A 12,885-nucleotide genomic window follows, 5' to 3' on the forward strand; every position below is an offset into this window, starting at 1 on the left:
CTTTGGATTTGTCAACATGCCGAAACTGTGTTTGTGGGACTCTAGTAAGAGATATTCAGTATTTAGAGAGTGTGGAAGGTGGTGTCTTTTCTCAGCCTTTTCCAAACCAAAATTACAAGAGCAAAAGTGTAAGGAATGGATTAAATTGTGTGTTTTTCTGCTCTGATGTAACCTGCAAACATTAAGTAGCTTACTACCTACTATGTGAGGCAAGCTCTACTTCCAAGGCCGAGGAGCACATCATTAACAAACTACCTTTGTTTGGTTACAAGTAACATTAAATAAGCCTAATTCATGACTAGCACGTCTACTTTGTAGTATTTCCCTGCAGTGAAGAAGCCGGTGCTGGATACAATTAAAATTTAGGGTAACATTAATATTACCTGAGATAGCATTACGTTTGCCAAACACGTTGGTTAGTCCTCTTCCTAAAAGCCTTTTCTTTTTTAACATTAAAGTACTTTACTTTGTAACTAAAGGTCTACGGCACAGAGGAAGAACCTGATATAAAAACCTGATATATCGGTTTTGGATGCACACACAATACTTGTAAGTAGGATCAATTCATTGTTGGTTTGGCTCTGCACATGAGATTTGTTGACAGTAAGAACAGTATATAAAATAACCAGCCATATCCTTTAAAGGTAATATATTGATTGAAAATTCTAACAAGGATGTATACTAAGCAGCCAAACAGGGTTATGTTAGGACAAAATGGTCTCATGTTATTTTTCCTTATTAGGACTAACATCGATCGTCACCAGCTCAAAGTGAAAGGCTGCTTTTGTCTCCCTCTGTTTGAAATCAAGGACCCATTGTTTGACAAATTACTAAGAATTTTGAGCGGTAAATCTGCCAACTTTATCACTGCATGCGTCCTGTAAGAATGGAAAGCTTGACAGGCATTGCAACAATAATCTTGACTCATAGTATCTTGACTGAAATATTTCAATTATTTAAATAATTGTAATATAATCTATCCAGTTGTTGATGTGTTAGAACGAGAATGACTTGACCAGACAGGTAGAGACACAACTGGGTCAGTCAGCTACAATGGACATACAGCATAATACATAACCACAGCTGTCTATGGGCTCTCCTCATATCACTGTAGGCCATACCTGACACATACGGCAGAACCAGTAGATCCTCCTCTTCTTGTTGATAAACTGCACTTTACAAGCTAGTAGCATCAAAATTCAGCATGGATATGCAGCATGTCAGATACACTATGTATTTGTATGTCTGTGTGTGTGTGTGTGTGTGTTTGTGTGTTAATGTGTGGCTAGCAGGCAGAAAGCCAGCGTGACCCAACTTCAGCTTTTCAGCTTTAGTGCAGTGCTGCAGACAGCTGTGCCACAAACACGCTGCTGTGGATCACCGCGAGGGCCTTTTATTTAGGTCACATTCTGTGCTTCAGCGGCCAACAGAAGGGATCTCTGTCAACTGCAATGAATACCTTTAGTTGGACACAGCCCACTTTTTAAGTGCCCAGCAAGAAACGGGCACTGTGCATGTCTATGGGGTACGCAGTGTGTGAGATCACAGAGTATGTTGCAGAGGAGGGTGGGGGGTTGGCCACTATATATTTTCCATTTTTACTCTAACAATACACGAGTAATGTACTGGCTTAATTTTTTCCCAGAGTGATTTAATCCCCTGGTTTAGCACCAACAAGGAAATTGCATTAATAATTCTCCCAATTTTTCAATTAATCCAGCACCCAGTTTACCTCAAAGAAAATAATACATCTGACTCACTCTATATTCATGCTGATAAATACATCCTGCATGTGCCCTACACAGTGTCCTCTAGTTATGTAAAGAACTGACATGATATTTCATTCCACTCCTCTGTCTCCCTCATTTTCTCATGTTATGCACCCCACCCCCACAGTGGCCTTTGGTAGTGCATATAAATCGCAGTAATGAATTCCCCGCACAAGCTTGGCCACACTACTGTCACAGTGCTACAGCAGGGTGCGTGGGCTCTTATTATTGTCTCGTTACCTTCACCTCCAGTCCATTGGAAACAGTGTGGGTTCAGCAGCTAGCCAGCCACAGCCCCAGATGGGTAAGGGAGGCAGTTTAAGGGTGCTGATGGATGCCATTGTTTTCATGTCACCACGTAAGGGAAAGGTCGTTTATTGCCGGTTGCCGCGACCAGCCCGGAAGCTGTCAACTGGGTTTTACTGGCCAATTAGTTTGCCCTTAGAGGAGAAGTAGAGGTATAGAGGGATATTGTAGGATCAGGCTGTGATCATTTGTTATGTTTGTGTTGGGGGAGGGGATGTGCATGCGTGCACAATGTACAGGTGTAGTGTAAAGCAAAAATAAATGCTCTTGTTTAGTACTACCTGATATGTCGCATCCACTGTTCTATGAAAGCACTGGATTGACTTTGGGAAGATGCATTGGGCAGTTTTGGTAAAATCATCTGAGGGGATTAAGATTCTCTGCAGAGGATGCCTAAATCTCTGCAATTCTCAATGTATTTTTTTGTTGAGTTACACTGATCTTTCATTTCTAACAGTCCCCCTTGAATAAATATAGCACATTCCTAAGCTCAAAATAGATCTGAACTCTTCTTGATATATCGTCTTCCTTTGTTTCTCACTATTTCCTCGATCCCCTGTCACTTTTTCACTGAAATCTACCGGAGCAAATAGAGATGTGGAAGAGGAAGCTTGAGGACAGATCAGGGACTTCATGCCAAGTGGCTTCTATATTTAGAGATCCTCCTTTTGAAGTTTTGAAGGACAAAAATAAAAGGTAAAAAGAGAAGAATACGTCCACATCCTGTCAACATCAGCAAGTTTTCTCATCTGTGAAGGAGTGCCAAAAAGCATCTCCTTCAAATTAAAGCAGAGAAATTACGCTTTGCTCTCAGTGTATGCAAATATGAGATATTTATAATTCTATTTTCTGTCTCTCTCTTCTTGTTTGTTTGTCTGTTCTTCCTCATGGCTGTGTGTTTCTTTGTAGAGCTAGTTTTGGGGCCTGTGCAGACTTCCCGCAGCAGCAGTTGGATGTGCACGTTGACCTGGCCACGATGACAATGAAAGGCCTGTCCAGCAGCCGTAGTCACCACCACACGGTGACCTGCGACCCCTCTTACGACTCCATGACCCTGGGGCACTCGGATCGTCGATCCTACTTCCTCAATCCCGGAGAGTCTCATCCCGCTGACCACCCCTGCTACACCCAGCGCAGCTCCTTCCAGTCTGAGTGTGGTGGCTACCCTGATCTGGCCAGCTGCACCTTCCCTCGTAGACATTACAGCTCCCACCATGAGCTAAAGGAGGAGTGTGGTGCTCTGGTGCCTTACACAGGGCCAACAGGGAGCAATAAAGGAAGTGGAGGAGGTGGTGGAAACAATAACCGCATCCCTTCTAACCTGCTAGAGCAGTTTGACCGCCAGGCACCAGTACGGCGTGAAGGCTACCACACACTGCAGTACAAGCGCACTGCAGTAGAGCACCAGCGCAGTGACAGCCCCGGACGAATCCGCCACCTCGTTCACTCTGTTCAGAAGCTTTTCACCAAGTCCCACTCCCTGGAGGGGCCCTCAGGGTCTGGTGGAGGAGGAGGGAGTGGGAGGATGAATGGCAGCAAATCCAGTCCTGATGACCCACCCTCTTCTTCTGGCACCCTGAAGCACAGCAAGCGTAGTAAGAGCAAAGACCGCTCCAAGTCAGAGCCTAAGATGCGTACTGCCATCTCAGGCTACTGGAGCTCAGATGACACGCTTGATCGGGAGGTATGTCTCTACCACCATCACCACGGGGGGAGCAGTGGAGGCCCACCATCTGGAGTCATGACCATGGGGCGCCGCCCGGACAAATCCCAGTCGCAGTACTTCATGGAGTCCTACAACACCATCAGCGCCCATTCTCTCAAGACATCACGCAGCAACAACGATGTGAAGTGCTCGACGTGCTCCGGGGGCAGCAGTGGAGGGCTGCCTCTTGTGGGTGGCCTGGATGGCCAACTGCAGCTAAAGAAGAGTTCGTGGTCTTCTACTCTGACGGTGAGCAGAGCAAGAGAGGTCTACCAGAAGGCCTCAGTCAACCTAGATAAAGCTATAGTGAAAGCTGAGCAGGGACGCACCTGCCACTTCCTACAGGTAGGACTGTTACAACAGCCCCACCGCTCGCATGTCATGCTTCATGCATCTTCCATTGCCAGCTGCTCCTCCATGCTTCTGTATTTCTGCATGTATCTGTGTTTGTTTGTGTTTGTGTCTATGCAAATTAGAGAGATTGATCAGGGCAGTGGGCAAGACCCCATCCTGTCATTTCATGTATCTCAAATGATTATCAGTGTCATGTCCCTGGTATCATCATAAAGCATTTTGCAAACACACGCCATCCGCTCCCCTGCGTTTGTTTCCATGTGCATGGAAATATTCATATGTGAGCATGTGGATGTTTATGTCATTACTTGCGTTCTGTGCAGTATGTCAGAAGTCACGTTAGTGTACTTAGCCTTCACATTTATCCTCCAATGTGGTAAGCTGCTTTTATATCCGTTGTCTAACAGGTCAGGTTTATGTAGCTTCACCCTAAACCAGCATTTATTTTTTTACTGTATGCAAACACGTTTTAGCACTCTAAAGATACTGATTTAATGTGTTTACAGAGAATAGATGGTGAATTGTCACATAGGACTGTCTGCAGCTGCTGAGAATGTGGTGGTGGTCATGGCAGTGTTGGTGTGTCTGAGTGAGTGTGTGTGCATCTTATTCAAAACGAGAGTAGGGTGCTACTAAATGAGATCTGAGAGCGCCAGAGGTGAGCAGACAAAGAAAAGAAAGAAAAAACACTCCGCTCTCTAAGCCCAGCGGTCACACTACCCCTCTCAATTTCTAAACACACACACATGCATGCAGACACTTCAACCCACCCCATTCCACTTCACTCTTTCTGTTTTGGAAAAGATAAAAGCGTTTCAGATTGCATACATTTCCCCGCATTGGGGCGAGCTGCAAATATAAAGCCTGAGGAGAGAAACAGCAGGGAGAATAGCAGGTAGGGTGTGTATTCTGTGTGTGTGTGTGTGTGTGTGGGTTTGTGTGTACTGTAGGAAAAGGACAAAAAGAGAGCAAATAAGGGCAACAGAGGAGGATATGAATGGACAAAGTAGAAGGCAGAAAGCAAAAGCGAGGGAGCTTAAAAGACAGAGTGAAAGTTCTGTGTGGCCGTGCATTTTAACAGCCTGGAAAACAGAGTGAGCAGATCAAGGAAGGATGTTGTTCCTGCAATACAGCAACATTTCTCCAACCCTAAAAGAGCCATCACTTTTTTTTTTTCTAGAAAGAGAGACAGGAGGAAAAGCGAGCTTTCAAGGAGAGCGGTCTGACAAGTTAGTCTGCAGACGTTTTCTGAATCCTTAAAACAAGAACTTGACGTACTACTTGCTTCATCTGCTATAGGATGGAATTCTTTATCCCGGTTTTTGATGTTGAATCATGAATCCAACCCTTTCATGCACATTTGCAACAATCACAGGTTAGAACATCTTAAATATGCTGCATCGTATATGATTAACAACCATGACTTTATTTAGGTTTTTTTTTCTCAGTGTCAATAATTTAATTTGCTTGACAGCAACACAGACACAGTCTTTCCCAAGATGTTAACAGAGTCTGTAGTTGCCCCTGACATCAAGGTCAGCTTGGTTTCCTAGCTACGCACCGGTCTGTTGAATGATTCTTGTGCACTTTTTTTTTCTCGCTCTGTATCTCATTTCTTTCACTTCAGAGCTGGTGCCCTAACAGCCACTCACGTTGAGACTGCAGTGGTTCTGCTGAACAAAACCCCCTTTGTTTTCCCTCTCTCTCCATGTCTTTGACTCTCTCTCTTTTAGATTAGGGCTAGGAGATAGCTTTGCCTCCTTTTTATTTTTACCTTCATTAGTGTGTGTGAAAAGTCAGGAGAGCAGACAGAGGCCAGGCTACTGCAATGTTTTGTCAAAACAATTCATTCCCTGCATTTGATATGCCGCATGCATCACAGGACAGACAAAAGAAGGCCTCGGGCATTCACAACCTTATGGTATGATCAAGCCAGACCCCGCATTGATACTGTTACTATCGCATCTGTTAAGGCATGAAGTGCACTGTGTGATACAGGTATTTATTTCAGGGCAGGGGAGAAAATGTGGCAGCCTTCCTTTTATTCATGTGTAAGTGCATCTGTATGAGCTCTCAAGTCTAGAGGGTGACCTGCGTTCGCTCCCTCTTTACCTTATCGCCCATCATCTCTACAGGTGCCTCAGGATGACTGGAGCAGTTTCTCTCCGCTGGGGAAGGATGATGAAATCCCGTGCCGGCGGATGCGAAGCGGCAGCTACATCAAGGCCATGGCAGAAGAAGACAGCGGCGACTCGGACTGCAGCCCCAAACCCTCACCCAAGGTCCAGGCACGGCGGGCCAGCTACCTGAAGGCTACACAGCCATCCCTCACCGAGATGACCACGCTCAAGTGAGTGTGTGTTAGGGCTGCATTTAAGGATCATTTTCATTTTTTTATCAGTCTGTTGATTCTTTGACTAATTGATCAGTCATATATAACATGTGACAAAATTGTGAGAAATGCCCTCAAAATTTTCCCAAAGTCCAAAGTAGCATCTTGAAATAACCAATAAACAAGTCCAATACCCAAAAATATTTATTTCTAAGTAGAAAGCAGAAAATCCCCACATTTGCAAAGCTGTAACCAACAAATATTTGGGGGGGTTTTCTTGATAGATAACCTAAACATTGTTGATTAATTTTCTGTTTATTGACTGTTTCATCAATGTGTGGTGTGCTCATATGTGTTGTAACAGTATTCCTGCTTGTATATTATGTTTAAGCTTGTATACGTGCTTTTTTTACATGATGTTTTACATGATGGCTTTCAGCACACTTTTTGTGTTCTGAAATCTGTGGTCAGTCTGTGCAGTCTGAGTACAACAGATGGGAGAGATGAAGGAGGTGAAAGAAAAAGAGAAAGTCGACAAACAGAAGGAGATGGAGGCAGTCAGTGTTACTCAAGCGTCTACCCGGCAGCAGTCTGGCTTATGTGCAAGTCCCTGACCACAGTTTAATTACCTGCTCTGTGTTTACATCTCAGACACAGACTTCTATTTCCATAGTTGGCCTCTGTATCTCTACAATCACACAAACACATTAAACAGACTGAGCCTTAATTGAAAATACACAATGCCTGTTCATGCACTGAAAACGCTCTTGAAAAATAAATGCTATGTTCTCCAGAAATTCATTGTGGATTGAGAACATCATCAAATATCTTTTCTTTCCCTCAGAATTTCTTTTTGAGAGATAAGAGATTAAAAGATGGGCTTTTATCACCAAGTTGTGCATAAGGCCTTCTCTACGCAGCAGCATTTTCTTTTCACTGTGACTTTATGAAATATTCAGCAGCATTAGAATCCATCAAAAAGGTTTCTGACTTAACAAAGTCTTGAAACACATCAAGTTGACAGTATCGTCCACAATTAAGTCCAATCAAGTTAGTTTGGCTAACACAAGAAGCTCAGTAATAACACTTTTTGACTTCATATGTCTTTCTGAACAAATACGCTATTCAAATTTTAGAATTTATTTCAAATTGGGAGAAGTAAAAATGTAATCCATAATTTTACTTTACTTCATTGGGCAGTGATACAGGCAGGTGCTTCTGGATTGTGTGTATTCAAGTGAATATAACAAAAGAATAATTACTGCATGGCTTGAACTTAAAGAAAAATTCTGATTTCATAGTTTTAAACATTTAACATTTCATATCCATCATTGTGATCAGTAATTACATTATACTCATTAAGTTAATTGCTGAGATCTTGGAATAAGGTGGCAACATTAAGAAGTAAGATGATGAGACAGGTTTTAAACAAACTCCCTGGTTAACTAAACTTGGAAGAGAAAACAAAGGAGACTGGTAAAATTGACATTGAAAACATCTGTTGTAAGCAATTATTTTGAGCCCGCACAGTGTTATCATATATAATAGATAGAAAAATAAAACCCAAATTGTAATCATTTTTAAATTTCTTTAATTCATTGTTATGCCATATGCCGTCCCACCAAAATGTGACCTAACTTGAGTCTTAATATAATATTAACTTACATTCAGTGAAGATATTGAACATCATACTGCAGTGACACAGTGGAAGAATTGGGGACACACATCTTATGTTGCAGCACAGGGCTGTGACTAATTAGCTGTGTAATATTCAGAGATGAGAAGAACACCAGTGGGTGCTCAGTCATTGTTACTGGTTGCACAAACACAAGCACACACACACACTTATGTAAGTGCAAGTGGCACAGCTTGGGGCCCACTAATGACTTTTATCTGGCTTGGGGAACGCCATCATCATCTGATGGAACCCAGTAGAACAAACCAAACTGCAGTGCTGCACATTGGAGATAGAGAAAGGCAGGAGCAGCTGACATCTTGTTTTCTCACTGTGCTTTTGGGAGCTGGCACAAGTCTGTGTTATACTCCACAATGATTAAATAATCAGCTTTGTTGTTCCATATGTTTCAGAGCCTGTTTTGTGACCATTGTGTCCTTGACTAGCGAAGGATTGTTCCTCAGAAGTTGTGCAATTTGTTTACTTTTACCCAGTGCTAACCTTCCTCCTTATTAAAGGGGACCTATTATGCTCATTTCCAGCTCTCTCTCTCTATATATATATATATATCTATATATATATATATAGATATATACACACACACACACAAATATGGCATTGCACTAGAGCAGCTTTGCATGATTCACAGTTTAAAAAAATCCTAATTTATCTTAGATTGGCTCCTTATGCAGCCCCTCAGTTCAACCTCTCTCTGAAACAGGCAGTTTTAGCTCCTGTGTCTTTAAGGCCCCCCTTCTGATGAGCCCACTCTGTTCTGATTCAGGAAGCCTTGCGAGGGGCAGCACATATCAGTCATGTCGTGTTAAGTTACTGCTGATGAAAACCCAACATTTCCTGCTTTTCTTGCTTCATAGTAAAAGCTTTTACATGACTAAATAACAGGAGATTTTTATTGTGAAGAATCTATAGAAAATGAAACGTTTTCCTCACCAAATTAGCAGAGCTTCATTAGGAGCACTATTATTATATAAAAACAATTCTACACAACAAGATTTGGAGGTATTTGGAGCTCTTTGTTCAGCGGATCGGTTAGAAATAATGAAGGGAGGAATAGTACAAGCAAAAACAGCCACAGTGATGATAATGTTTGATGAAGAGCTGTAGACAACCAGCACACCTCCACAGGCTGTGTGTGGAGTAGATGACCATATAAAGAAATCCGTCATGAGTTGACATCAGCTCGGTTTAAAAGTAAAGAGCAGAACAGTCTGAAGCCGGTGCTTTTTGTTTACATGGATCACTTCTATATACATTTACCTCATTATTTGAAACTTTGGCCATGTTTAATACGACCATCTGCCATTGTGACATTATACATATGACTGAAAATAAGGAAAAGCATAATAGGTCCCCAATAAAACACATAGCGGATAAAACCTGTCTTTAAACAGCTGGGATTATTCCTGGCAGACAAACAAGCTCAGGAGAAAATGACATCCTTTCTTGTTTCCCTCACTCACTAACAGTCGTCTTTCTTTTTTCCACATATTTATTTATTCCTGGCCTAGATTTTATCGTGTTTGTGTTTTTATGTCTCACCGAGAACATTGAACTTGTCATCCTGAATAATAGGTTGCAGTAATCACATCTACATCTTTCTGTTCGTCCATCTCTCCAACCACAGTTGGAAGACTCCTATTCAGGCAGTGACTAAGGGGGGGGGCGGGGGGAGTGACAGAAAGAAGAAAGAGGAGAAGGTACAAGGATATGGAGGATAGGGAAGTTCGACAGAGAGTGTTCTCAAGTGCGGAAGCAGGAGGAACCGACTGACAGGAAAGACAAGGTGAAGCGAAAAAGTGAGATGATGCAGAAGATGGGGAAGAAGACAGACGAGAAAAAAACAGATCTAGGATTACAAGAATGTTCCGTAACATTGTAGAAATCTGCTAGAAGCAGAGGAAGGGTTTCTGGTACAATTTCACCTACTTCCAAGGTGAATGGAGAAGTGAAAAAGTCTAAAGAGGTCAAAACTCCAGTAACACTTGTAGCATATAGAACAACTTTATTGTTAGACCAATGTGTTTCAGCTTGTAGCCTTCATCAGGGTCATCATGAAAAACATTACAAATAACATTTAAATAGGGTAGGTATGAAGCAGAAAAAAAAAAAGTCTGTGTGTCTATTTGATGTGGCATACTTAAAAAACACTTAAATGTAAAAAACAATCTTTTTATGAAGTGTTATATATAGAAAGAGAAGGGAGAGCAACAAGATATATCATTAAAAAATACATCATAAAAACCACTACAAAACCACATAAATGAGAGATATTTAAGAACCACTATAAAAACTTTTAGATTTTATTAACTGTAAAACAAAAAATTTTGTCTATATGATACAATTGCCAAGTGATAAAACATAAATGTAAGACATCCTGTTCCCTGAAAAGCATATCACTGAACATAGGAGCTCCATTAAGAGGAATAATGTAACCACTCCTGTTGCAAGACATTTCAATGAAAAGCAACACCACATATCATCTCTATTTTTTATAGGCATAAAAGTGATTAAGTCCAGCCAAAGAGGTGGTAATGTCAATTTTCTCAGGAAAAAGAGAGAAGCATTTTGGAATTTCTATTTCAAAAGTTTATTTCCAGGGGGCATGAATGAAGACTTCTCAATTAATGAGTTTTTATAGTGGTTCTTAAATATCTCTCATGTGGTTTTGTAGTGGTTTCCTTGATGTATTTTTTATGATGTATCTTGTTGCTCTTCCTACTCTTTCTATATATAGCACTTCATAAAAAGTTTTTTTTTAATTAAAGTGTTTTTAAAGTATGCCACATCAAATAGGCACATTTTGGGTTAAGGCCTCTTCTACACAAACTCAAGTGCCACTCCTTAGTTGCACTTATCCAGTTTATGGACCAAATATGGTGTCACTCATGTCCCTTATCGGACACTCACCGTTGCCTCTCTGCCAGTCTGGGACAACGATTGGCCTGAAGCCACATGACCTTATACCCAACCCACCTTTGTAGGTGCCCCATTGGCTGATATGTGTGTGGATGTATATGTTATCTTTTATATTTTTTACCTTTTTTTAAACTTTTTTCTGCTTCATACTTGCCCTATTTAAATGTTGTTTGTAATGTGTTTCATGATGATCCGGATGAAGGCCACAAGCTGAAATGTGTTGGTCTAACAATGAAGTTGTTCTATATACTCCTAGTGTTGGTGGAGTTTTGACCTCAGTAGAAATCTACTGGCAGCTTTAGACAGCCTTGATTCCTAACTGTCAGAGGAACATGTGTTCATTAATGTCACTTGTTCCATAGAGGGACACCCTGGGACATCCTGACCTCCCTCCCTATGTGGTACTGATTACAGAGTAGGTCTGCCATTCAAGTTGCCACAATAGACATCATTGGCCCTGCCTATAATCAGTCCCACAGGGAAATCAAGAGATGTGGATAGGGATAATGGTGTAGGTAGATTCCCCCTTGACTCGATTCCTCTGTGCATCACCCACAGTCACAGACTCCAGGTGGCTGATATGGATGATTCATATCAAACTCTGAGGTTTGGGATATATAAAATGTGATTTTTTTTTTCTCTTGGGCTGAATGATGTACCTTCTCATCTCTGTCTTCAATCAACTCATGAGAGTATGGAGCCCCAGAGGGATAATAGGAAATGTGAGGAAAATTGGAAATGTTGCACAGGGAAAGTACAGAACAGATAGATACTTAAGGGAAACTTCAGGGACCCTATCTCCCCATCTTTTTGTGTCTAAGTGACTAATGGGGACAACAATTTTTGAAAGCGATCCAGTATTGAGTGAGAGCACTGCAGCCAGCAGCTGCGAAACGGGCTTCAATATAATCCGACGGGGCAATAGCACCCCATAAATGTACGTCCACTAAAAAGTGCTTGTTTTTGCCACTGACAGGCTCAGATTGTAATGAGTGTCTGACAACATTATGGAAAGGACCATACAGAGAAATAAAACATTTTTCTTTGTCATTCGCTCGATCCATTCTGTTTGTTATTGTGTCTAAGCAAGTCTCACTAAAGGAGGAGTCTCATTCTTAAATCTCAGACAAGTTGAGTTCTTGTCAAAATCAGCCAAATATTCAGCCATGAAAGAGTTGGAGAGAGGAGTGCTGGGAGGAGTTTGTTGTTGTTGAGTACAGAAAGCGTAGCTTAGTGTTATCTAAAAGATTACCGAACTCATGGCTGAATATTTAGCTGATGTCTTAGACGTTAGAACTAACATATTGTGGCTTTCCAGGGGGGTTATGTGCTGAACTATATCTTGGCCAGCCGCAGTTGCCTCCTAGAGTCTCAGCTGGTTGCCTGGCAACCACATGTGACCACAAGACTTCAGACAAGATTCCCATAATGTTGAAATATTTTTTTCAAGGGAAAAAGTAAAGAATTATATTTTTTCTACTCCATTTTAATAGTTTAACTATCTGTATTATTAATTCACGTATTCAGCTGAATAGGGCTGGGAAGATTATTCGATTATTTTGATTGTTGATTAATCTAAAGATTACTTTATCAATCAATTGATTAATTGTTTGGTCAATAAAATATAAGGAAATAATGAAAAATATTGTTTTGTTAAACCAGCAGTCCAAAACCCAAAGAATTTCTGTTTATTATCTAGATGTTCTGTATCAGCAAATATTCACATTTGAGAAGCAGTGACTTGGCAAAACAGAGGCTTAAACAATTTAATTGATTGTTAAAGCTGTTGCAAATTGACTTTTTTTGG

At 41.2% G+C, this 12,885-nt stretch overlaps 1 protein-coding gene across 1 annotated transcript in view; it reads left to right on the top strand.

Annotated features, from left to right (window-relative positions):
- Positions 1 to 12,885, top strand: part of dlgap1b (discs, large (Drosophila) homolog-associated protein 1b) — a 106,481-nt gene that overhangs the window by 53,447 nt on the left and 40,149 nt on the right. The window contains 2 exon segments of the mRNA XM_067577453.1: positions 2,985 to 4,125; positions 6,270 to 6,484. Of these exon segments, the coding sequence (XP_067433554.1) occupies positions 3,052 to 4,125; positions 6,270 to 6,484 (1,289 nt within the window). The 5' untranslated portion in view covers positions 2,985 to 3,051.

Source organism: Thunnus thynnus, chromosome 21 (assembly GCF_963924715.1).
Source record: "Thunnus thynnus chromosome 21, fThuThy2.1, whole genome shotgun sequence".
In the NCBI taxonomy this organism is placed as follows: domain Eukaryota; kingdom Metazoa; phylum Chordata; class Actinopteri; order Scombriformes; family Scombridae; genus Thunnus; species Thunnus thynnus.